Here is a 25,958-nt window from a genome sequence, read left to right as displayed (position 1 = left end):
CCAAAACCAAACATCCACGATGAAGCACTTCTAGGTCGAGATCTTTCGACTAATCCCGCCCCTTTTGTGTTTAGGTTAGCTAGCATTTCCTTCTTCATTTGTAGCTCTTCCGTCCTCTTGGATCATCCCGGGACAAGACAGGGTTTTTTTAGGATGTGATTTTTTACCTTTTGCTCCCATTTGACCCTCATTTTGTGTTTTTTATGCCAGCGAATAAAATGTCTGTTAGATAAACACAAACATCCTGACGTTCCTCAATGCACCAGAGATTCCGACTCTTTCCCAAAGTCCCAAAGATCTACCTCCATGTCAAATGTCTATCAAATATGGATATTTAGGATATTTACAAATAGTATTTATGTACACTGTCCATGTATCAGGGTGCGCACACTTTGCCACCATGCAAGTCGACATGAGCTATCGCCATCCATTGTCCATGCTGCCTCTCCTCACTAGGACGTATGCTGGAGCCTATCCCAGCCGAGGACTGGTCTTAGCTATCTCTTCCTAGAAAACCAGTAACCGCTTAGCTTCAAAGCTACTATAATAAATGCTAGATTTGCTCTGATCAATCGGCCATCGATCAATATGGTGAAAAGCGAGTGATCGGCTTATGCTGATCAATGCCTTCCAACGCCGATGGCTAGCACTGCTAACTTTAGCTAGCTAACTTTCCTGCTGAGATGTCAGCCTCTGCTCGTCGGCGCTAACCACGCTGCGTCTCCACCGGCTCGTGTAGCATAACAGCATCTTTGTTGCCACGGCGACCATACATCACTTAGTTCAGAGGTCTGTAATTGAAAGACGGCCTTCATGCGTAACGTTCCCGCTCCAGCCAACCTCCCGCACTTCATCCCAAGGCCACCACGGAGGTTTCCGACCGCCATTGTGCCACAGACAATAAGATTCGCCGGCTTTTCCTTCTGTGCCACTCGGCCTCCTGATCGCTATTGTAGTGCCAACAATGCGCCGCCCGCCCCCGTGCAGGCGGGGGCGGGCTGGACAGCGGCGTGCGCACGTGAGCCGACTGTTCCAGTGTTTCAGCAAACCTTTGGCTCCATCTGACCCGAGCTTAGCTCATGTTCTTCATCCATGACTCCTGTTCACCTGATGGAGGCACGCCGCTCAAAGCACGCTGGTTCGAGTGCCAAGCATCCAGATGGATGTATGGATGGATGGATGGATGGATGGACGGATGGATGGACGGATGGACGGACGGACGGACGGATGGATGGACGGATGGATGTATGGATGGATGGATGTATGGATGTATGGATGTATGGATGTATGGATGTATGGATGTATGGATGGATGGATGGATGGACGGATGGATGTATGGATGTATGGATGTATGGATGTATGGATGTATGGATGGATGGATGGATGGATGGATGGACGGATGGATGTATGGATGGATGGATGTATGGATGGACGGATGGATGGACGGACGGATGTATGTATGTATGGAAGGACGGACGGACGGACGGCTGGTGCATAAGAGCGTAAGAAGGCTGTTGAGGCGTTAAGAGCCTGCAGGTAATTGATGGTGTAAAGTTGATTAGCCGTGTTAGCTGACATGGAGGGGGCGTTTGGGCTGCGGGGCGAAGGAATCCATTTCATTTCATAGCTCGTTAACCTAATGGCGGGGCCGTACTCCGTGCTCTCCCCGGCCTCGGCTGACGAGTTCATTTCTAAGGCGTGGAAGTCCACGTTTGTAACTTGGATAGCGCGAGAAGCAAACTTTTAAGCCCTCCGTGTGGAGTGCCCCCCCCCCCCCCCCCAAGAGCTAATGGGATGAGTGCTTTAAGTGAGACTCGTGCAGCGTCGAGGAGTCCATTGGAGTCTGATGAAGACATAGCAGGCCACTCTGGTGTTCTGCCAAACATATGAAAATAAGATCTTATCTTTTCCAAGTGTTCTAAAGATACAAAAACAGCTAAAAGACCAAGGAAACACCAATTCAGCCAACTGTTACAGCACGGCGTCATGTTCTGTTGGGATGCAGAGGCGGGACCCAGGGCGGGGGGGAATATGACTTTTAGGAAGCAGCAGAGCAGCAAACATGGCATGCTAACCAAAAACATCCAATCAGATTGACAACAGTCACATGAACAGCAGGTGGGCAGGCTGGAAACAACTAAACAGGAAGTCAAAAGAAAATAAGAGCATGCAAACAGGAACTGAGGAAGATAAACAAACTGAATGAATAAATGATCTGCGGGCCACAAATGGCCCCCAGGCCGCTCTTTGGACACCCCTGTTTTAAGGGAATGTGATTGCTCTCATCTCCATCATAGTTGCTCCTAGAAGCATCCATGCACGCCATGCATGGGGGGGCTGGGGGGGGGGGGGGGGGTAGAAATATTTACCTGCACACGAGAAGCAACGGCTGGTGGGTCACATCCCATTCGTCCAACCCTTGGGGGGCCGCCACCAAACAACCGGCGCGCTGAGCTCACACTTTTGGTGCCCCCCCCCCCCACCCACCATCTGCTTGTCAGTGGGGTGGAGCTTAGCTAGACTTCTGTTTCCTACTGTACGTGCATCCATAATGGGGACTGCAGCTGATCATCGTGTTGATGGGGGCACCAATGTTTTAGCTAGAGACCTCCCTGCTCCTCCGGCCCTGCTCCTCGTTTCCCACCACAGATATATATATATCTATATATAGATATATATAGATATATATAGATATATATGGATATGTATGCATATACTATAACCACAAAGTATTTGATGTGGATACCAACCAACACGTAGACTCCAATCTCCTAGATGTTTCCATCAGATGGAGGAGGAAGGAGACCAAAGGTGGAGGTGGCCTGCATAGCTCTTGGTAATTGGACCTAATTGTTGGGAACACTGGCCTCGCTTCGGAATCGCTTGTGCATGTGTGTGCGTGTGTGCGTGTGTGCGTGTGCGTGTGCGTGTGTGCGTGTGTGTGTGTGTGTGTGTGCGTGTGTGTGTGTGCGTGTGCGTGTGCGTGTGTGTGTGTGAGACTGTATAACGTGATATCTGCTGCTGGAAGACGAGGACCAGATCTAATTACATGACTAGATTATGCTTGTATGACACACACACACACACACACACACACACGGAGCCCACAGTGGTGACATTTAAATATCAGTTTAAGGTTAATGCGTCTCGCCGGCAGACGTATAAAGCCGCCTATAATGTCATTGTGCCCCCCCCCCCCCACATTTAGATGATAAAGCAAGCAGAGCCCCAAATGGTGTCACTGATGCAGACGCAAAGCGGCGCTTTTAATTAAAGTGGCCATAATTCATATTTAGGCCGTAATATCTAAACACCGAAGAGTGCAGGTCAATTTTACTCTCCGAGTGCTCAGTTTGAAAATGGCGTCCGAGCGAGGCATCACAAAGAAGACACAAAGAGAAAGGAGATAAATGATTGGCGGGTGGAGGCGGGGACGCTAGCATGCACCCACTGAGTATGACCCAATGTGTACTGACCGACCCACGTGCAATGAAGCGTGACAACATGGCGACCCATCGTAACGTCAACTCGCCCAGCGCTAAGTCTAAGCTAACAGTTAGCTAGCCTTCTCCATTTGACTTTCTCATGCACTCCAAATCATGATTACAGTCAAAACCTGGAGTTGTCACATATCAGAAAGAACAGTCATCAAATCAATGTGGAAATAATAATAATAATAATAATAATAATAACAGTATTGAAGATGGCCAACTAGAGTATCTCCCCGCTAATGATCCGTGCTAAAATAGACTTGCCCAAGGTTTTCCATCCCCCCAGGCTAGCTTGACCTAATGTTTCCATTTCCTGTCTCTCCCTCTATTTTGGTCCTCGCCATGTCTTGGGGGTTCTCGGGCCCTGATTGCCCCCCCCCCCCACCGGCGGCGTCCGCTAAGGTTTTGTGATTGTTCCAAATCAGGCGAGCGGATGCACGGCGCCGTCGCCGCGCATCCTAGCATATTGGCCGCGTGGCGCCGGTCATGCAGTTTATTTGTGTGTTGTCATTGACGGCGCGGCCTCCATGATTTGGCATTGATTGATGGATCTGCTCCCCACCACCAGCACCCCCCCACCCCCCACCCCCAGGTTTGGCCCATGTGGCTGCATGGCTGAAGGATATTATGCTTGACGCACAATCGTTGTAACAAAGATGGACATCTGCACTTCCTCCCGTTACTCTCCATTCATTTTCTCTCATTTTTAGGGCTGGGTGATATCTTTTATATGATTATTATTATATTCATATTTCTTTGGCCACATGATTTCTTTTGTCCACGTGGGCTGGGTTTGCATTGTTCTCTTGTTTCGTGATGCGGAGGTCTCACTCATCACTCTGCTGTGTGCGCAGCGCTCCTGAGCGGGGCCCCTGAGTGGGGCCCCTGGCCCGCCCCCATCCGTGCATAAAGGAGGACAGATGAAGTTCCGGATTTGCCAGCTTGGCAACTGTGTCGCTAAATCTGGTGACATCTTTCCTCAAAGCAACCATAAAAAGCCAGCTGCTTTTTCTGGCATCCTTGGTTGGACACTTCCTGGTTGGACACTTCCTGGTTGGACACTTCCTGGTTGGACACTTCCTGGTTGGACACTTCCTGGTTGGACACTTCCTGGTTGGACACTTCCGCCATCAAAGTGCGGCTCGGGGGCCATGGCATCATTTGTCATTGCATCGCTGCAGAAACAAAATGAAATGTAAAAAATGGTGGAAATAGAGCCCTTGACCTTTGAACCCTTGAACCATGAACCTTGACCCTTGAACCCTTGGATGTCGACCGGTCCGAAAGAAACGGCTGCATGTTTTTTATTAGTTTGATGAAAGAAACGACGATAGCATGAGCCGCTGGGGGGACGTCCTGAGGAACCAGAGGTGAGCTTTAGAAGGATCCTGGTTGATGGAGCATCCAGGACGGATGGTGCTCCTCTCCTCCTCTCAGGTAGTTTCTGCTCCTTTGGCCTCCTACTCTGTTTTGTTCCGTCTCAGCCTGGATGCCGGCTGAGTGTCCGCTTGATGGATCATCTCTATTCTCTGCTCCCATGTCTTCTCCAGGCTGTGCACCTCGGAAATAATTGAAAATGCCCACTTGTGCTCCCCCAACTTTCTTTCAGGCTTTTCCTCCTCAGTGCAGGAATGGATGCGGCAATAAGACCCCGTCGGGCCGCATCTGTGGACTTGCTATGGAATCACGTTCCCTGCTTGTCTGCAGTGCGGACCTCTGAGAAGGTGTCATTGATGTCGATATTCCACTTGGATGATGTTTGTTGTTCCTGAATCCTTCATTGAGGTTTGGAAGATCATATTCCTCCTAAAGATGTCGGTGGAATCTTCTGTCGCTTCGTACATGGCTGCATGTTGCTCAGGGCAGCAGACGGAGCATCTCCATCCTTGTGACCTTGGAGGAGATCCGTCTCTTGTTTCTCTGATTCCCAGTGGACACCCCCGCTGAAGGATTTCATTCCATTCGCTTGTATTCCCGGATTGCAAAACTCGGATGTTCAGGATATTTTATTTATTTAGTAAAAAAGTCGTCCTTCAAGGGTCCTGACGTGATCCATCATCTTAGCTTAAATATGTTTTTATGAACTACATTGGTCCGTTTGTCAGTTGGCAAACTGACCTTTATAGTTGAAGGTGCTAGCCACCACGAGCTAGCGCTCACTGTTCACGCTCATTTGGAGAAGTGACGTCATCGAGGTGACACCTCTTGGCTGAAGCAGAGTAGTCCATGGTGGACTTGGTCCAGTTCTTCATCAAATAGTAGTCAAGCCAGAATGTGGTGTTGCTGCTGGATGTTCATCGTGTCTGAGTGATACCAGAAGGTTGTTTTCTTTTCCAAAAGAGGAAGGTTTCACACAACAATGGATGAAGCAAGTGCAGATAGAGAATGTCAGATGGACGCTCACCTCCAGTTCTTTCCTTTCAGTCATCATTGCACCAACAGCTGCTGTGAAGGAACACCTTCACAAGAAGCATTTGGCTTGAAAGTATGCTCTAAATGCATTTTGGAAATATAAATATATAATATACGGGAAAAGATAAGAAAATGAAGAGCGATGGTAAATGGCCTGCCACAATAATCAATACATGACTTCATCGCACGATAAATAAAAACAGGCTGGATGACAAGAGAGTCACTGGCTAGCTGAACGTGTGCTAGCTGGACGGCTAGCTCACAGCTCTAGAAGCGAGCTGTATGCTCACTTCCGTATGAAGGGACACACAACAGCTCCACTCATGGACCAAACCCCCGTGGCCGGGCGGTGTCTTCAAGTCCAGATCGCCCCACGCCGCCACGTTTGTGTAGGGGAGCAGCGTTGCCCCGATGATCTCAAACGTGGAAATGAGGCTGAACTTGCAAAAATGACCAACGGCTTTCCAAAATGGAAGAATGCGGAACATGATCCCAAACAATACGCGTGAAGAAGCGATGGGGAATCCTGCCAGGGACCCTTTAAATGTTGCAGTGGTCAGCTTTCACACCAAGGGTGAGGTGAAAGGTCACCCCCCCCCCCAGCCGTGCTGGGCGAGCCAGGAGGAGATGTCCCAGAGAGGGGGGCTCGTCGTCTGTCTTCGTCCATCCCGCCGCCGCTCGTGTTAGCGCTCAATTATCTCAGCCGCCGTTTGTCTCCATTGGACCAGAGAAGATTTACACCGGGGGGGGGGGGGGGGGGGGGCTGAGTGATGGACGCTAAACTGGAGCCGACACGCGCTACTGGGGAGAAATGGAGAAGGATGCTTAGCGTTCCGATGCGTAGTCAAGTCGGGAGTGATAAAAACACCTGTCTTTATTTTCTATGGTAATTGCGTAATATTCATCACGTGCTGTATTTTGGGGCCCCTCCCCCATGCGTGCTCACCAAAAAAATTGTTTTTTATTGTACCCAATTTCTGGGATAACTCGTCCTCATCATGTCATGTCATCATGTGGCCGCTAAACAGACAAACCTCGCGGTTAGCGCTGATTGATGCACAGCGCTAGTACGCTACAGACATGGTCACATGGTTACAGACATGGTCACATGGCTACAGACATGGTCACATGGCTACAGACATGGTCACATGGCTACAGACATGGTCACATGGCTACAGACATGGTCACATGGTTACAGACATGGTCACATGGTTACAGACATGGTCACATGGTTACAGACAGATGGTCACAACCGTCCCGTGTCACGGCCGTCCCGGGTCACGGCGGTCAGCGCATGGCCGGTCCTGCCCGGGCGATCTGTTGACACGGGGTCCATCTGGCTGTTTGACAGGCAGGAACCGGGAGACGACATCTCCCTGGCGGCTCTCGGGCCCTCGGCGGCGTCGGTTTCGCTGCGATCAGCAGGCCCGATCGCTTTACACGGGCCGCTCTTGTAGATACCGCAGGTCGGGGGGGCTCAGGTTTTGGGAGTCTGCCGCCCGTCATAGTCGCATTGATTTCCCTTCTCCTGCCAACAGACTCCTCCGAGCGAGGAAGATGAATTATTGACGGGACGCCGCCAGCTGTATCGGTAAATAAATACTTAACTAATATCAGCCCGGCAAACCGCAGGGCTCCGTTTTCCGTGATGGCGGCCTGGGAGACGCAAGCTGCACGGAACATGAAGCGTGTCTAAACGTTATAGCTAGCTAGCTAGGTGTGGCTGCTGATGTTTCCGTGGTTGATGTGCTGGTGGGGGCGGGGGGGCGGGAGGCGGCTTTCATGCCTTCACTTGTCTGTCACTCTTGGCTTAAACGAGTCACCAATAAAGGCGTCTGTCCAAGCCGCTTTCAAACGTGACAACGCCAGGCGTGGCCGCCACGCACGTCAGCGCCGCAGACGCCTTCTGCTTCTTTCACTCGTCAGACGGGATAATTGTGGCTTGAGAGGGCGACAGAAGGTAAAAAAACAAAGAACAGAAAGGAAGTTGAATGGCGGTGCCGCCGCGTTCCTGCCGCGTTCCTGCCACGTTCCCGCCCTCAAGCGATTCATTAGCGCCAACGTATTGTTCCGTTCTCGTCGGCACGTTCCAGTGCGTTTGATTTTGATTTGACAACCCCGCCATTAAAGTTTGTTGTGATGGCCGATGAATGTGCGCGCTTCCACCACGGAGCCTTTGGATGGGCCGTTTGGCGGGCTGCCGCTTCATAGCAGGAAACAAGATGGCAGCTTTGACGTACACGGGAGCACCACGCCGCCATGGCTACGTGCTACACGTGCTATCGTCGCATCACACTCGAGTCTGCTCTCGCTCTCAGACCCTCTTTGTCTTGCGAGCGCTGGAACCTCGCTTACTCTTCCATCCAAGCATCTGTTAGACCTGCTTTAGACCCGTCATTCCCAGGCACAGGATCCAGTCATCACCAGGTCTACACTAGGAATGGCACACCAGTACCCTTCCATCCAAGCATCTGTTAGACCTGCTTTAGACCCGTCATTCCCAGGCACAGGATCCAGTCATCACCAGGTCTACACTAGGAATGGCACACCAGTACTCTTCCATCCAAGCATCTGTTAGACCTGCTGTAGACCCGTCATTCCCAGGCACAGGATCCAGTCATCACCAGGTCTACACTAGGAATGGCACACCAGTACTCTTCCATCCAAGCATCTGTTAGACCTGCTTTAGACCCGTCATTCCCAGGCACAGGATCCAGTCATCACCAGGTCTACACTAGGAATGGCACACCAGTACTCTTCCATCCAAGCATCTGTTAGACCTGCTTTAGACCCGTCATTCCCAGGCACAGGATCCAGTCATCACCAGGTCTACACTAGGAATGGCACACCAGTACTCTTCCATCCAAGCATCTGTTAGACCTGCTGTAGACCCGTCATTCCCAGGCACAGGATCCAGTCATCACCAGGTCTACACTAGGAATGGCACACCAGTACTCTTCCATCCAAGCATCTGTTAGACCTGCTTTAGACCCGTCATTCCCAGGCACAGGATCCAGTCATCACCAGGTGTAATGATTATTTCCTTGCCACAAATAATACATTCTCTGTTCTATCTATGGTAACATATGGTTACCATGGTGACATACAGATGCCAGAAGGAGCGTACTGTAATTAAGCCAGTCATCATTCGAGGACAGTGGAGGAGCCTGCTAAAATGGTCAGGCTAATATTTGGATGATTTGGGTGCTAATGACCAACATGTGTTGGGTGCTAATGACCAACATGTGCTGATCCAATTAAAACATGTTTTCTTTGTGCTTCACTGATAATGTTGCACTTGGTGGCGAGCCTTGAACGCACCATGGGCAAACCCGTTGGGAAGGTGTACCTAATGAAGTGTCCTGTGAGTTTTGCCAGCCTGCTTGTGTGGTCTGGTCTAGAGAATCCTTTTATCCTGCATCTGTTGATCAGTCCTCATCAAATATCCTGACGTGACGACTATCTGGGGAAGCATCGAAGTATGCGGTATCGAGGGGGAGGAGCCACCTGCTGTGGCCCAGCAAGGTGACCTGTATTCGGGCACTCGTTCCGAGCAGCAGGTGTGCCACCACGGAGGTCTCTGGCAAACCTTTTGCACTTTTCAAACACTGCAGTGTTGGTGTTTCAGGTGGCTGATGGAGTTGGTGTGACCCCCCCCCCCCCCCCCGTTTGGATCATATGTACATATGTACATATGTAAAGTACTGTTTCTTTACAAATGGCATGACATGGCATAGCATAGCACAGCATAGCATAGCATAGCATAGCATAGCATAGCATAGCATAGCATAGCATAGCATAGCATAGCATAGCATAGCATAGCATAGCATAGCATAGCATGGTATTCATTGAAGCAGCTTTAGCTTTTTCTAGTTTTTCAGTATTCCGCCCCCCCGGTGAAACAGGTTGGGACATCCGTGCTGCGAGGGTTTGGATGTTTTGACACTTCCTGCAGCGTAGCAGCGTAGCAGCGTTGCGGTCTACAGGATTGGATTTGGATGGAAGTAGATCAGTCAACACTCGTCAAACCACAATGACTATAATTAATATCCCAGCCGTGCGTGTAAAGCGAGGAAGCGGCTGGCGGTGGTCACGTGACTCCTCAATGCGGCGGCAATCCTGAAGACGGAAGGCTGACACCCTCCGGCCTGTTTGTTGTGATCAAGCCGTCTCAGCTTGCATGCGCGGCCATCTTTAACCTTGATGGCGATCCGTGCGCCTTAGCTGCTCTATTATTCCCCCCCCCGCCCCCCCCGTCAGTGGACCAGCGCTCGTTGGTAAACAAGCACTGCCGATGACACGGGTGACCCTCACATCAAACCGCCCCCAAAAGACACCAGGGCCGCCCCGGCAGCATCCAACTACATCTCTTTTACAATCGATACCCCTCCACCCGAGCCCCCGTCCGCCCCAGAGCAAACGCTGCTTCCCCCCGCCTGTGTTTGTTTGACTTTTATGTCGGGGGTGTCAGCCTACCTGCAGACAGAAAGCCGACACCCCCATCTTAGCCCCATCAGTAAACAAGTCAACATTGAATTAGGAGAAGATTATTTAAGGAGAAGGTTGAGATGTTCACCGAGCTAACCTGTTAGCATTTAGCATTTCTACACGTATCAAGTGGCGGAGTTGCGTCCCTTGGTTTTTCACGGCGAGACCCTGGCTGGAGGAGAAGGTGTGGAGGCTCCTGGCTTATGGTGACCACAAGGGAAACTTTTTCAATGTGCTTTATTGAGCAGGACGTTGGTGGCTGAGCAGCAGGAAGACACTTTCACAATAAAAGCTGGCATCAGGAGGCATGTGGAGAGCAGGAAACTTGGCAGCGGCGGATGGGGGGGGCTGCAACGTTTCTTTGGTTCTTGATGGCCCGGTCCGCACAGGCTCAGTCCTCGTCCTCAAACACGATGTATTGCTGTTGCTGGTTCCCACCCCTGGTGGGACGAGAAGGACCTTTTCAATCACTTCCTCTCCAGCTCGTTATTTATTTAGGAAAGCACTAAAATGGTTAAAGACATCCTGGACCATGGAGGAGCATCTTCATTTGGCAGCCGACAATTCGACTTTTGGATGACATCTTGTCACCTCGTGTCCTAATCTGGTAGGGTGCTCCTGCGAGCTAAAAAGGCTGAATTATTCTGCACCGTCACTGCGTCCTTATCGCTATTACTGGTATCGGTATTACCGGTATCGGTATTATCGGTATTATCGGTATTACTGGTATTACCGGTATCGGTATTATCGGTATTACTGGTATCGGTATTACCGGTATCGGTATTATCGGTATTACCGGTATCGGTATTATCGGTATTACCGGTATCGGTATTACCGGTATCGGTATTATCGGTATTACTGGTATCGGTATTACCGGTATTATCGGAAAAGCGATGTACTCCTCATGTCACCACAGGCGATGTCTTGGCGATATCGTATTCTCACATAGTTCATCGACTACGGAAAGCAAGTCAGATATAAATTGTACTCAGACGGTCCTTGAACGCACCATGTTAGTCCCAGGCTGCACAGGTAGGCCAGCCTTTCTCTTTCCCTTTTTTCTTAGCTCCCAAACGCTGATACCAAGTGGGAACCCGTGGAGCTAAGAGTCCTCTAAGCTAAGTGGGATGTATTCTTTGTAGCGGAACCACCAGAAGAAAGGTGGTGTGTAGAACCTCGGAGATAAGTGGCATCACTGTCCATCACCGTGATGTCTGCGTTGACAGATAATGTAGCATCCGAGGCTGCTCTCTTACCCGTGTCCAGGCTGCTGGTGCGTTTGTTCCCTGTAACCTAAACAAAGAGAACATGACATCATCAGTCCAGGCCGTCCCTTGGCCACCACATTAGGTACACGCCATCTCATCCAGCGTGTTCGCTCTCGCCCCGCTGTGATGGGTACGCGGCGTGGAGTATTTGCGTCTCAAATAGCGTATTGATTGAAAGGAAGTGAACGGCAAAAGATGTTTTTACTTCTCAATCCAGCCTTGGTTCCATGATAGATGGACCTGGCGGTATTCCACATATTCTTGAAGTGTCGCCAGAAGCAGTCGCCAGGCTCGGCCATCATCACCACCAGCGACAGCACGAGGAAGAGCGTCACGTATTTCATCCTGCCCAAAAAGACCACGTTGGGTGCCTTTCATGACCGTGTTTACTCGTTCATTCGCTGATGCAATCTTACCTTCCACAGAAGTCAAGTCAGCGACGGAGGGAAACGGCTGATGTGATGTTTTTGTCCCGCCGTCGCTCCGTTTCAGTGAAATGGGCGGAACCAAACCTCAAAAGCAAAAGCAGAACCTTTTCACGCCTCTTTGTTTGACCGGCCCAGATCTGGCACCATCGGGCGGTGATGGGGAAGTGGGGAACGCCCGAGATTATCAGACATCAACACATTGATGGCGGACAAAGGGAAACAGGAAGTCACTTCAATAAATGACAATGACAAAGGAAGCGCTTCTTAACCGTTGACATCGGTGCCAACGACGATGGCTTTTATTTCCAAAGCGATACCAATAACTTAGCAATAACTTAGCAATAACCTAGCAATAACTTAGCAATAACTTAGCATTAACTTAGCAATAACTTAGCAATAACTTAGCATTAACTTAGCATTAACTTAGCATTAACTTGGCAATAACTTAGCAATAACTTAGCATTAACTTAGCATTAACTTAGCATTAACTTAGCATTAACTTAGCATTAACTTGGCAATAACTTGGCAATAACTTAGCATTAACTTAGCAATAACTTAGCAATAACCTAGCAATAACTTAGCAATAACTTAGCATTAACTTAGCATTAACTTAGCATTAACTTGGCAATAACTTAGCAATAACTTAGCAATAACTTAGCAATAACTTAGCAATAACCTAGCAATAACTTAGCAATAACTTAGCAATAACTTAGCAATGACTTAGCAATAACTTAGCATTAACTTTGCAATAATTTAGCAATAACTTAGCAATAACCTACCAATAACTTAGCAATAACTTAGCATTAACTTAGCAATAACTTAGCAATAACCTACCAATAACTTAGCAATAACTTAGCATTAACTTAGCAATAACTTAGCAATAACTTAGCAATAACGGCTGTGATGGAGGCCCGGGAGTGGATGAGTTACTGATATGTGGTCATCATTATGATGTCATAATCCAAGCCAGTACCACACAGCCCACTTGTCTCTTCCCCATAGAAGGAATCCATTATCCTTCCATACGACCATGGAAGCATCCCAGGCGATGCCGACTCACTGGCTGGGACTGCTGAATAACCTCCATGGGGAAACCTTTCCAAAAATATGGAAAAAGTGCTGTGCTGTTTACGTTACAGATGGAGGTAAAGTGAGAAAGGCCTTCCTGTCAGCAAAAGCAAAAATGGCTTCATCTGGCTTTTAGTGGGGGCATAAGATGAGATAAGATAAGATAAGATAAGATATGCCTTTATTCGTCCCACAAGGGCAAATTTAGCGTATGGTTGAGTACGTAGGGAAAAAAGACTTTGTATAAAAAGTGTAGTTGCCTAAAAACAGCCATGGTGAAAGTCACGTTCACGTTCACGTTCACGTTCACGTTCACGTTCACGTTCACGTTCACGTTCACGTTCACGAGGAACACAAATAGGATTGTCGGCCTGGTAGCGTTTAGGAGCTGAATACAAGCAAACGCTGCTGTGGTCTAGTGGTTCAAGGGCGGATCCCTGTGGAACGCCGCCACAGTTGAGCTCTTTAGAAGGTTGCTTCTCTGTCCCATCAGACCACATTGGCAACATAACTTCTAAGCTGGTGGTGGCACGTCTTTCCCGTGGGTGTTTGGGTGCTGCAGGTTTAGCGTGTTCAGTCGCTACACGTGTTGCCTAACTTTAGCTTTATTTAACTTTATAATATTCATCATAAAATATATATATTTTCAGTCAAATGATCTGACACATTTGTAGGTTAAATAAAAGGCAAACAAAGTCAAGTTTTGCTGCCATGAGGGACTGGTGAGCATGGCGCTTTGGTTGTGGAAACGTTTATCAAAACAAACTGGACTGCAACACAACGTTTGGTCAGCAGGTGCTATTGCAGATTTATTTCCCTTGAACCAATTCCCATCAGCCAAGAAAGGCCTCGTTTCAGCCTCGGATCTTCAAGCAGCAGCCGGGCATTTCTTTATTGACTGGCACGGCAAAGCAGACGATGTTTTGTTGCAAGCAGACGCTCAGTTCAAGCCAAAGCGGCCGGGGATGAATTCCACCGAACGCTTGTTCAGCTGCTCTTGTTCCTCAAAGTCGCGGTGGCCGTGGATCCACCTGGTGGACGTTGGTGGAAATGGTTTAGGGGCATCAGCAGACCCGACAAGATTGGAGACAACGACGGAAGCGCAAAGTCTTACCCATGGATGGCTTTTCCAACTGAAGAGAAGGAAAAGAAGACAAGAATGAGATGACCTGGGATTGTTGAGGAGTTGAAGAGCAGGGTTGGGCCATATGAAACACATATTTTTTTTTGGGGGGGGGGGCATGATATGACCAAGCAAAACCATAGCAAATGTATACCTTCAAATATAAACGTGCTTCTCTGATTTTTCCCTCAAGACCTGCACGTCGCCATCGGCCACTGTGGAACCTTCCTTACATTCAAGCCATAAAATACAACGTGGTGACAAAAGAGCCACAAGCTAACCCTGCTAGCTGCCTTTTATGCCCTGGAAACTGGACTTGTTTCCGTTCATCATTCCTACCTACGGTTAGAAGAATCTATACGTCATGAATATCTTCAGGATCTTCAGGCTTTACACCAAAGTGAGGTTTTGTCTAGTTGCTGTGAGACTTCATGACAGTACCGTGAACCAAGCCTCGGATGATCATTCCTAAGAAACAGTCTCCCGGCTGGGCCATGAGGACCACCATGAACAGAACCAGAAACGCCGCCGTGTACTTCATCCTGCAAACACCAGACAGGAAATGATTTGACCAGGCAGACGCCACAGTCCAAAATGTCACTCACCTTCTCAGCAGATGACACAAGTCTTTTATGAAGAACGCTGGGATCTTCTGCTGTCTTCTACTTCTCTTTGCCTGCGGGTTCGCCGATGCCGCCTCTTTTTATTCAAAGGCGCAGACATGTTGTTTTATTTGCTCCAGGGCTCCCTCTAGTGGCAATGGACGAGAAGCCGAGCAAAGGATGGCCTGGATGGATTTCATAGCTTTGTAGATTTGGAAAACTACAGTGGTTCGAGGGAGGATCCTTGTGGAGCACCACAGTTCATTCATTTGGGGGGAAAATAAGGCTGTCAAAAATAGCACCTTTAACGGCACTAATCCATTTTTTCAATGAATTAACATTTAAGATTTGGAGCATCGTTACGGCATCGTTACGGCATCGTTACGGCATGGTGTAGCGCCCCCACGGGGTCACACCGAGTCTCTCTTTTAGAACTTTTTTCTGACCTGAACACATCAACATCAGAGCAATGGGTGTATCACGAACACATCTCTAGTCCTCCTCGGGACCAAATGTCCTCATTGACAGGAGACCACAGCGAGTTGCATTCACTGACACGGCGAAAATCAAAAGCCACTATGGTTTACTTCAACTTTGTAGTTTATCCAGCCGGGTGGCTCGTTAATGGCTAATAATGGCTAATGGCTCGTTAATGGCTAAGTTCTAATCTCATGTCTAGCGACTATTCCGATTCCGCTACATTGTCTTGATGAAAAGGCGCCTAGATGGTGACGTTTCGGTTTTGAACTTGTTGTTGGTGCCTCTCCCACGTTTCCTCCGTCCCACGACGTGCACCTACGGCCATGCCGATTATGCAAATGAGGCGGTGATGTCAGTTCGGAGAACTCGGCTCATGAAGGGGAGTTTGGAAACGATTGGACCAAAGGTTTAGCGGCGGCAGCCCGAGTCCACGTGCACGTTCATCTGCATGTGTCAATCATGCCGTATCAACATCTCCATCAGCATCTTGTCGCTTGCCGCCATTTGTCACGCGGCTGAGAGGAAGTAGTGGTGTGAAGGTTCAAGCAAAAAAGGAGAAGTCTCATCTTCTCAGATCTTTCATGATAACCAAGACCATCTGATGATCAAGTCCGAGGGTATGGGTAGGCTTTAATAAAAGATTGTTACTGCTTCCCGGTTCCAATAATACTGCTGCTGTCTAAGGTCTGGTATGTCCAAGGCCGGTCCTGAGTCCTGAGTCCTGAGTCCTGAGTCCTGAGTCCTGAGTCCTGAGTCCTGAGTCCTGAGTCCTGAGTCCTGAGTCCTGAGTCCTGAGTCATGTCAAAGCTCTTCTGGACTTGAAAGCTTTAAAAAGCCCTTGAAGGCTCCTTGTTGCGCCTCCAGCCAATAGCTTTTCTTTCAAATCTTTTCATTCGTGCACGAGTGAGACATCCCAGGTCTCTACGTGATCCCGCCAACATAGACAGGTCTGCCAAGAACTCCTCACATGGTCTCAATTGACAGAATCCACCAGAAGGGACACTTTGTCTCCTCGTATCCTTCACTTCCTCGCCGAAGTGGACGTCCTGCATGGAACGGGACAAAACACCACAGCGTCCTTCGTTAGCGGCATAATGTACGCCTCAGCTAGCTCTCTGATACACGCCAGGGACTTGGTTAGCATCTGTCTCGGTTAGAGTCCGACCCTCTAGACATTAGTAACCCACGTTACTAATCCACACTAATTTGGGTGGATGGATGGATGATGGATGGATGATGGATGGATGATGGATGGATGGATGGATGGATGGATGATGGATGGATGGATGGATGGATGGATGATGGATGGATGATGGATGGATGATGGATGGATGGATGGATTATGGATGGATGGATGGATTATGGATGGATGATGGATGGATGGATGATGGATGGATGATGGATGGATGATGGATGGATGGATGATGGATGGATGATGGATGGATGGATGGATGGATGATGGATGGATGGATGGATGGATGGATGGATGATGGATGGATGGATGGATGGATGATGGATGGATGATGGATGGATGGATGGATGGATGGATGATGGATGGATGGATGGATGGATGGATGATGGATGGATGATGGATGGATGATGGATGGATGGATGGATTATGGATGGATGGATGGATTATGGATGGATGATGGATGGATGGATGATGGATGGATGATGGATGGATGATGGATGGATGGATGATGGATGGATGATGGATGGATGGATGGATGGATGATGGATGGATGGATGGATGGATGGATGGATGATGGATGGATGGATGGATGGATGATGGATGCAGAACAATGCAAAGGCACTCAAAGGCATTTAAATGTTGTCATGAAATCCAAACATCAGACGGGGACACTTGTTCCGTTTTTAGACTAAAGGAGCGAGCAGCCGTCCATGAAAGCATGGCGCCCCACCAGCCCCACCAGCCCCACCAGCCCCACCAGCCCCACCAGCCCCACCAGCCCCACCAGCAGGACCGTCTGACTTCCCTGGTAATCTCCTCCCATTATTCCTATTTCAGGTTGGAGTGGGTCCGCTGTTATCGCTCCCCAGCTAGCCGTGGAACAATGACCCGCCGAGACCCGGCTGGCTTTGGCTTAGCACTCAACTGAAAGATCCTCACGTTCAATCCCTGCTTGAAAAAGCAGAGCACAGCCAAAGCCCCCCCCCCCCCCCCCGCCATTTTTATGCTTCTCTAATGACTGCTGTCTATTTCAACTTCTTCTGGGTAGAATTTCTTCTTGTCATTATGATTTGATTCCCATAATATTTGTTGGACTTTATTGTATTTGAATCTTCCAAACTTTATTTGTTTGTTTCTCATAATATTACAACTTTAAAGAAATACAGCTTTTTTCTTCAGTATTTCGATGTTATGCTACTAAATGTTTATATAATATTACAACATTAGTGTCTGCAATTACGGTTATACACAGTTATGTTTTAAATCTTTGGAGTTTTCTGTTAAATAGTATTTTTAGAATGGCGGGCGGGCACGTGAAAATACAGCTCCTGGCCACAAATGGCCCCTGGGCCACACTTTGGACACCCGTGGTCTGCGCATATACTACAGTGTCGTGACTACAGACTATTGTCGGCACGCGTGTTGCTAATAGTTGTTGATCTCCATGACGATGCCCCCCCCCTCTGGTTCCTCTGCTGCCTTTGAAAAAGACACACAAACACCAAGACCAGGAAGGAGAAGCACACACCTCAGTGAAAGTCATTTCTTGGAATACGAGGGCTGAAATGAGGCCGGAGGTGTGAGGAATGGATTCACTACGCCAGGAGGGGGGTGTACTTCTGGGGGGGGCACATACCCCGGCTTCTGGCTCAGGCATTTAATACACTGCCTGGAAGCACACACACACACACACACACACACACACGATGGCTGCAGAGCATGGAAGATGAAGAATCCATGAGGGTACGCCTCGTGACTCTAATCAACCTGGTTGGGCTGCAGCAGGCCGAGTCCTCACTTATTACTGCTCATGACTGACTCTGGGGGGGGGGCATGTGTGGGTGCCCCCCCTATGAAGTGTTGCTCAAGTTCCCCAATTGGAGACCCCGCCCCGTTCTCCAGTCATGTTGGAGGAGTGACATTGGACAGATGATGGTGATGATGGTGATGATGGTGATGATGGGGGACCGTGACTGGGAAGGTGCCAAGAAGGTGCCAAGGAGTCTGGAGAAGCCCAAGAGGAGAGAGGTGTGGCATGGCATGGCATGGCATGGCTTGGCATGGCGTGGCGTGGCGTGGCGTGGTGTGGCATGGCATGGCATGGCGTGGCATGGCATGGCATGGCATGGCATGGCATGGCGTGGCGTGGCGTGGCGTTGCATGGCGTGGCGTGGCATGGCATTTCACACTGCGACTGTGATCGTCTCGTCTGGGGGGGGTCGACTCAGGCCGAGCCAGAGGAATGTTGTGGAGGTGGGCGCCCCCCCGCCCGGCGGAGCGTCTGCTGGTGCTGGAGGATGAAAGTCGTTCCCGGCGAACGGCAGGCGTATCAAAGCCTTGTGACACACCAGCTATTTGGATGCAAAGCGAAGGCTGCTGCTGCTTTCATGGCGCCTCGGGCGACTTGATGTCATCGTTATCGTTCTCCGGCTCAGGGCCGTCCGTGCTCCAGCGCTTGGTGGCTAATTTTAGCTAGCATGATGGCTGACTGGGAGGCTCTTGGGCCGCCGTGGGCCGTATGCACAAGAATGGAACGTAATCACGGAATTGGCCGATGGAAATGGGACGTCCTGTGGAATGAAGATGGACAGAATGTGGGCCGTGGTCCTGAAGCCCCCCCCCCCCCCCCCCCCCATGGCAGCCCTGGCCAACAGCATACAGTACATCAATGTAAAAGTGTCTGCCTGATTTGCCTCATTGATGGTCGCCATCGGCATGACACCCCAAGTTGTTGTTACTGATAGAAACAGGAAGCAGGAAGTATCCGGGTGGGGCGCCTCCTTCTCTGACTCACAGCGTCGACGTGACGATTCCATCTTAGAAGAAAGGTTGAGAACCGGGGACCACGGTCGCCCACTTGGTTTGTCCTTTTGTGGGTGACACTCCCATGTGGGCTGTGGTCCACACGTGGCACCCGGGCTGCACTTTGGGCACCCCCGCCACCCAGCAAAAAAGCTGCACGAGGGAGCGCCTCAGAGGCCTCGCCAAGAAAGGGAAAGATTTTTTGTTTGGTTTTGTTTCGGGCTTGACGCTAACGAGGGCAGCGTGACGGAGAGGTCCGACTTCAATTATGTTCCCCCCAACAGCTTCAATTAAGCATGTGGACAAGGAAATCAATGGGGGGACTGATGGCGCCTCCAAGCTTCCATTCCTCAGCCTGGCAACCGTACGTCCAGCGGCAACACGCACACACACACACACACACACACACACACACACACACAGTGGGCAGGTATTCATCACTCGATGGCCAACGAGAGTGACGCCATCGACGTGGTGCCTCCGGCTTTCGCCATCTCTGTTTCCTCTTCATCAATAATAAATTACAGTCGTCACGACAACACGCACCACCGCTCGCCGCTACATTTGTCATTTTTCCGGTGTTTTTTTCACCGGCCAGGCGTTCACGCCGCAGAGGTCTCTTCCTGCTTTGGAAACATCAACACCGCATCTGCTGATTGGTCGTCTGGTGGACAACCAAAGGAAGCTCTTCCACTTGTGTGTGCGTGTGTGTGCGTGTGCGTCCGTGTCCCGATGTGAGTGTCAAGAGGATGCTGACCCTGCAAGGTCACAGCTGATTGGCTAACAGCAGAAAGCTTTTAGATGTTTTTGCCTTGTGGGAAAACAGCTTCATCTTTTTCTCCAAGAACCCTGGACTGGTGGCCAGCCAATCCCAGGGCACACGTAGACCAACAACCATTCCCCCCACATTCATACCGATGGACAGTTTGGGGGGGCCAATGAAGCTAACATGTTTTTGGAATGGTGGGTAAGCCATAGGGAGAACATGCCCCCCCCCCCAGTTTCACTGGTAAACAGGTTTGCTATATGTTAGGAGTGTAAAGGTGACTGTAGGGGTGCTATATCATGTATGGGTGACTCTAATAATGTTAGAATGTATATTTGGAATGTATATTTCTACTCATCCATAAGTCGGGGGGGCGCTGATGTTGTTTACACCAATTTCTCCTCCAGAGCCTGAAAGATGAAATATTTCATCCTGGGGGGGTTGGCCACGCCCTTCATCAATCATGTATTGATTATATGCACGTCCCTCCTCCAGTGTCCCCCCATTTCAAAAACATGTTAACTTCATTGCCCCCCCCAAATTGTCCGCAGGTATGAATGTAGGTGGGAATGGTTGTGCGTGTGCGTGTGCGTGTGCGTGTGCGTGTGAGTGTGCGCGTGCATGCTTGATGCGGGTCTCATTAGGTGGAGTCCAAGGTTTTCCGGTGGAGTCTTTGATGGCTCCATTTGTTTCTGTCGTCTTTTAAATTTGCAGAAATGAGCCCAACTTTGTGGCCTCTTGTAATGAACCAAGGATTGTTGATTGTTTATTTTCGTGAGCCCCCCCCCACGGCCCCAGTGTGTTGTTTCAGTCACACACACAGGAAGCAATTACACCTAGAAGGCTTTCACTTGCATCGGTGTGTTTGTTTGCAGTCATCACTGGCCATGCCATTTCCCCAGCCTCTGGGGGACCCCCACCCCCACCCCCACCCCCACCCCTACCCCCCCACCTCACCTCACCCCACCCCAATTTGCAAGATTAGGGCTGATATCGTATCTGTCACTGGACTTTGCAGAGAGCCGGGCTCGTCTCTTGTTGGGCTGGAGAAAATGTTTTCCTGAAAGGATGTTGTGCTTAGCTGGGGTAGGCTCCAGCATCCACAACAACAGCCAGGATGACAGGATGTTGTTGTTATCATCCATGGTCCCGTGGAGTGGAATGGACTTCCGTGTCATATCATCATCTCCTTGGAAGACGGGGCTAACGCTGCTGCAGGCTTAGCTAAAAGCTAAAAGCTAAAAGCTAAAAGCTAAAAGCTAAAAGCTAAAAGCTAAAAGCTAAAAGCTAAAAGCTAAAAGCTAAAACATAAACACACTCCCCGAGGTTGCATGGCGGTCCAAGCATGTGACTCCAGCGGCCAATCAGCATCTTAGCCGTGATGTGCTTCATCGTCAGCGTGCAGCTCCCTGGCGCCCTCTGAGCGACCTTCAGGCGACACGCTGGACACCTGACATCTTATTTCCTCCGTGGAGGCGGCGTCTGCTGGTGCGGCGGGACAGTTGATCCCCAGACAGATTAGGTGGCAATCAGGAATCTCCCCAGGCCGGCCCTGAGGTCCTACATGCACACGCACACACACATGCACACGCACACGCACACGCACACGCACACACACACACACACACACACACATGGGCTTAGTCAGACAAAGTAGGAGGAGAAGCGTTGTCTGAAGCGTCCATCATCAATAGATGGTAGATGGTAGATACCATACCATCCATACCATGATCCATATCAGGGCTTCTCTCCCTGGGACCTACATGGTCCTGGTGGTCCTGGTGGTCCTCATGGACCAGATGGGTTGGCTAAACAAGGACCGGTAGAAGAAGCGTGGTCCTGAGGCCAAGTGTTTATTCCGCCTGAGCGTCATGGTGTGTTTTGTCTTTGTGAAGGTTCGACTACCAGGAGCTGCTCCACAACGCCACCTTCTGCTTGGTGCCGCGGGGCCGACGTCTGGGCTCCTTCCGCTTTCTGGAGGCGCTGCAGGTGTGTTTGGTTGCCATGGTTACATTGATCACATCTACAGCTACTCGCACGTCTAATGAGAGCCGACACAAGAGTTCACAGCCGTAGACCACCACAATGTAGCGCAATGGGCATCTTCTGGGTGTTCTAGCATTTGATCTCTCGCCGTTCCTTATTTGAAAATCCCAGAAATCTTCCACTGAGGGTGGAGTTCTGACAAATCCAAAAATTCCATTCCAAGATTCCCACTGCTTCCAACCTTACTGGCATGACAAGGAGATCCCATCTGAGATGTTTTCCACCATCATCATCCTTCAATGGATAGTCAGCTCTGCTCTTCATCCTGTCATCAGCTGAGGAACAGCCCGATGATGGGCTCCAAGCCAAGTGTTGACCTGCTCTTAGCGTCGGGATGAGGACTGTGGCTGTCCGTCATGTCAGTGGCCCAGATGGAACAACCAAAGCGCCACTTTGGTCCCGGTCCAGCCGTCGGTGGGAACGACGCAGGAGACACTTTAGGAAAAAGAAGACAACAGCAGCTTTTGGTTTTGCTCCTCAGTCTCTCCGCTTCCTTCATGCAAACGTCGTCGTGTCGCGTGACTTGCAAGGAGGCGAGGAGGCGAGGAGGCGAGGGGGCGAGGAGGCGAGGAGGCGAGCGTCTCCCTGGCGGTGCTCCTCTTCAAACGTCTTCCCCGCCGTGGCTCGGGGGAATTCCCAAACTGAAAACATGTTGATCTTTTTCTAGCAGCTTGCCATTAGCGTCCTTTCCGGCTAACAACGGAAAGTCGCAAACGCCGTGTCCGTGTGACGCTTCCTTGCAGGCGGCGTGCGTTCCCGTCATCCTCAGCAACGGCTGGGAGCTTCCCTTCTCCGAGGTCATCGACTGGAAGAAAGCCGCCATCGTGGGCGACGAGAGGCTGCTGCTGCAGGTGAGACCGCCCCAACATCACTTACCCCCGACTCTCTTCCAACAGGCCCCAGACCCACATGCTGGACACGCCAACGCTGCGGTCGGAACGCCAGGAAGTCACGCCTGATGCTCCCGTTGGGATCTTTACCGTTGCTCTTCCAAACAGTTGGTGGGAGAGAAGGAGGAAAATGTCGGATAATTCCATTTATCAGTCCCACGACAGCTGGGATGCTCGTCGTGGACTTGCATCCAGGAAGTGTTGTGGCGGATTAAGAAGGCTTATTCCGCAATTGGATTACCTTCTGTTCCATTTAATTAGCACCGCCGGCACAGTTTGCTGATATTTACCAGCATTCCGTCATTCCCGCACCACGGAATCAACAACCACATCACTTGGTGTCGTTCAAGTGTCACACGTTAGCCTTCCTGCTCTGACTGCTGCCACTTTAGCTTTCATGCTAGCGGCATGCTATCATGTTATCGTGCTATCAAGCTATCATGCTATCATGCTAAAGTCATGCTATCATGTCAACATGCTATCATGCTAACAGCATGCTATCATGCTGTCATGCTACTGCGTGCCTGATCCGGATAGTTGGCAGCGTTTTAAGACACGCAGCGAAGCCTGACATCATGGAAAGACGCAAAGTGGAGCAAACGCGTCAATGACATCACATACGTGGCCGAGGGGGCAGGGGGGTCCTAAGCATGGCCCGGGGGCCATTTGGTACATAGTCAATATATTGGTACAAGGATGCTGCCAGGAAGGAGGCGTGGAGGAAGACCAAAGAGGAGCTTTATGGAGGTAGGGAAGGAGGACAGGAGAGAGACGGATGCAGAAGCCAGGGTTGGATGGAGGAGATTGGTATATAGCATATAGCATATAGCATATAGCATATAGCATATAGCATATAGCATATAGCATATAGCATATAGCATATAGCATATAGCATATAGCATATAGCATATAGCATATAGCATATAGCATATAGCATATAGCATATAGCATAGAGAAGTTGTCAGCACATGTAGAAAATATCAAAGTGTCATGGTTTGGTTTCTCCCCAGGTGGCCCCCACAGGGGAACGTTTGGACTCCCTCACCTTTAGGCCGCCTTTCATCCCAACGACCTCAGCGTTTGTGAGTTGGATGCCTTTCGGAACCAATGGCGTACGTAGTGAAAAGCATCTGGTCCCGCTGCCTGACAGTCATGTGAGCGAAACATGACAAAGTACATAAAACACCATCAGGAAGCTTTAGTTGCTCTTCATGCCCCCCCCCAGAGGACACCTTGGCGGGGGGACGTGCTCCTCCGGGAACACACAGATGGTGGGAATGGAATTTGGATGCCGGACGGCGTTTCCAAGCACACCTTAAGGATGAAATTGAAGCCTTTATTGCTGAATCGCCCAAACTCTCCAACTTTCCAATCAGCTGCTGTAAATAACCATCCCGTTGGGATGAAAGGCATCTGCGTGTGTGCGTGTGTGTGTGTGTGCGTGTGTGTGCGTGCGTGTGTGTGATTAATTGGCAGCAGCTGGCAGACGTGCAACACAAATGGTTGTACAGCCGCACAAAGAGGGTGTCGTGTTGGCAGCGGCAACATGGCGCTTGGCGTCTCGCTGCAGCGAGGCCACAGTCAGCGGCGAATTAGCTCGCTGGTGCCGACCTGCTGCTCTGGGTTTGTTTAGGACTGTGCCACTCAGAGAGCAGAGGTCACGTGACCCACACGGCCTGGTCTTCAGCTACGGACCATGCGGGACAATCCGGCCCTCGGTGAAGAGACTCCATGTCCACCGGTTGCCAGTCGCTACCGTCCCTTCACCGAAGGACTGATGGCTGAGTTTCATCAAACTCTCGCTTGCCAAATGGGATATCCCTCCCATTTGGTGATTAGGCCCCCATCCAGGGTCCCGTAGCAGACTACGGTGTTGTCCAGCCACATCAACATGGAAGCTACCAAAGGAAAGGTTAGACTCCCGTCTTTCATCAGAAGGTTGGTTTCTACCTGATTGGGTTCTCTAGGAAGTTTGGTGTTAAGGAAATGCAGCCTGCTTCCGACGGATCATTAGCATTATTAGCATTATTAGCATTATTAGCATTTAGCAGGCAATCCGTTGTCATGCTTTGATTGTCCCTGCCTTTAGAGATAATGCTCCTTCTGATGTTGGAGACGTTGAGAGGAACGTGCAGCCAACCTCGTGGTGGTCTCATCCGCTGACACCGCCAGCATTCACGGCGGCAACTAGGAATGACGATGTAGAGTAGCTGTGCTCGTGAAAATGAGTGGGAACGCTGAGGAACGTGTTCCCGGCCAAGATGAGGGCGGACGGTGACGTCCTGAGGCGACGCAGAAGCTCTCCTCAGCCTAAGCTCTCCTCAGCCTAAGCTCTCCTCAGCCTAAGCTCCACGTTAAACTCCTCCTCCGTCCCCAGGTTCCGTCCGTTACCCGTTCGGTGGACCGCGACAGGATCCTGGTTCTACGCCAGCAGACCCAGTTCCTCTGGGACGCCTACTTCTCCTCCGTAGCCAAGATCGTCTTAACCACTCTGGAGGTAAGCTCTTCTTCTCCGTGCCAGGGAAATAGTCTTCATGGGGACTTCTCACTTTGTCAGGAATCTTTTATTCCGTTGTCGGCCTCGCTGGTGGCCCCAGGCTTGGCTTCACCTCTCAGGTCAGCTGTGAGAAGACATCTTTTTTACAAAGCCGCCCGCATTCCTTCAGCTGGCGTGGACCTCATAGCCATGATTGGCTGATTCATATCCATCATTTTAGGATTACATTTCTGCTCTCATGTTCTCACGTTCTTCATCTTCCACAAGCAAACGTGGATGATTGGCACTTTATTCAGGACTTGTATCGTATCAGAAGATCATTCATTATTATTCATATTCATTTCATTACTTCTTTCATTCATTGCTTATGCTTTTATTCATATTTATGATATTTTAGTCATATTA

General features: G+C 50.0%; 3 protein-coding genes across 4 annotated transcripts in view; 1 reads left to right on the top strand and 2 right to left on the bottom strand.

Annotated features, from left to right (window-relative positions):
- The window catches only part of LOC131132435 (exostosin-1), a 52,373-nt gene that overhangs the window by 16,526 nt on the left and 9,889 nt on the right, over positions 1–25,958 (top strand). For both annotated transcript variants that reach the window (XM_058078061.2, XM_058078053.2), the window contains 3 exons: positions 22,016–22,109; positions 22,910–23,017; positions 25,434–25,553. In XM_058078061.2, the coding sequence (XP_057934044.2) occupies positions 22,016–22,109; positions 22,910–23,017; positions 25,434–25,553 (322 nt within the window). The remainder of the gene's footprint in view (positions 1–22,015; positions 22,110–22,909; positions 23,018–25,433; positions 25,554–25,958) is intronic.
- Positions 10,605–12,208, bottom strand: LOC144901227 (dicentracin-like). Its single transcript, XM_078794477.1, has 4 exons — positions 12,076–12,208; positions 11,865–12,004; positions 11,648–11,684; positions 10,605–10,831 (listed from the first exon to the last, which is right to left on the bottom strand). Exons 2-4 carry the CDS (start codon positions 12,001–12,003, stop codon positions 10,783–10,785), a joined length of 225 nt encoding a protein of 74 aa, XP_078650603.1. The 5' UTR covers position 12,004; positions 12,076–12,208; the 3' UTR covers positions 10,605–10,782.
- LOC144901228 (pleurocidin-like peptide WF3) lies at positions 13,922–14,954 on the bottom strand. Its single transcript, XM_078794478.1, has 4 exons — positions 14,884–14,954; positions 14,720–14,820; positions 14,270–14,288; positions 13,922–14,186 (listed from the first exon to the last, which is right to left on the bottom strand). The coding sequence occupies exons 2-4, from the start codon at positions 14,817–14,819 to the stop codon at positions 14,096–14,098; spliced, it is 210 nt and encodes a 69-aa protein (XP_078650604.1). The 5' UTR covers position 14,820; positions 14,884–14,954; the 3' UTR covers positions 13,922–14,095.

Source organism: Doryrhamphus excisus, linkage group LG11 (genome assembly GCF_037039965.1).
Source record: "Doryrhamphus excisus strain RoL-2023G ecotype Guam linkage group LG11, RoL_Dexc_Guam_v1.1, whole genome shotgun sequence".
NCBI lineage: Eukaryota > Metazoa > Chordata > Actinopteri > Syngnathiformes > Syngnathidae > Doryrhamphus > Doryrhamphus excisus.
Note: the sequence above shows the minus strand (reverse complement) of the source record. Positions and strands in the feature narration are given on the sequence as shown.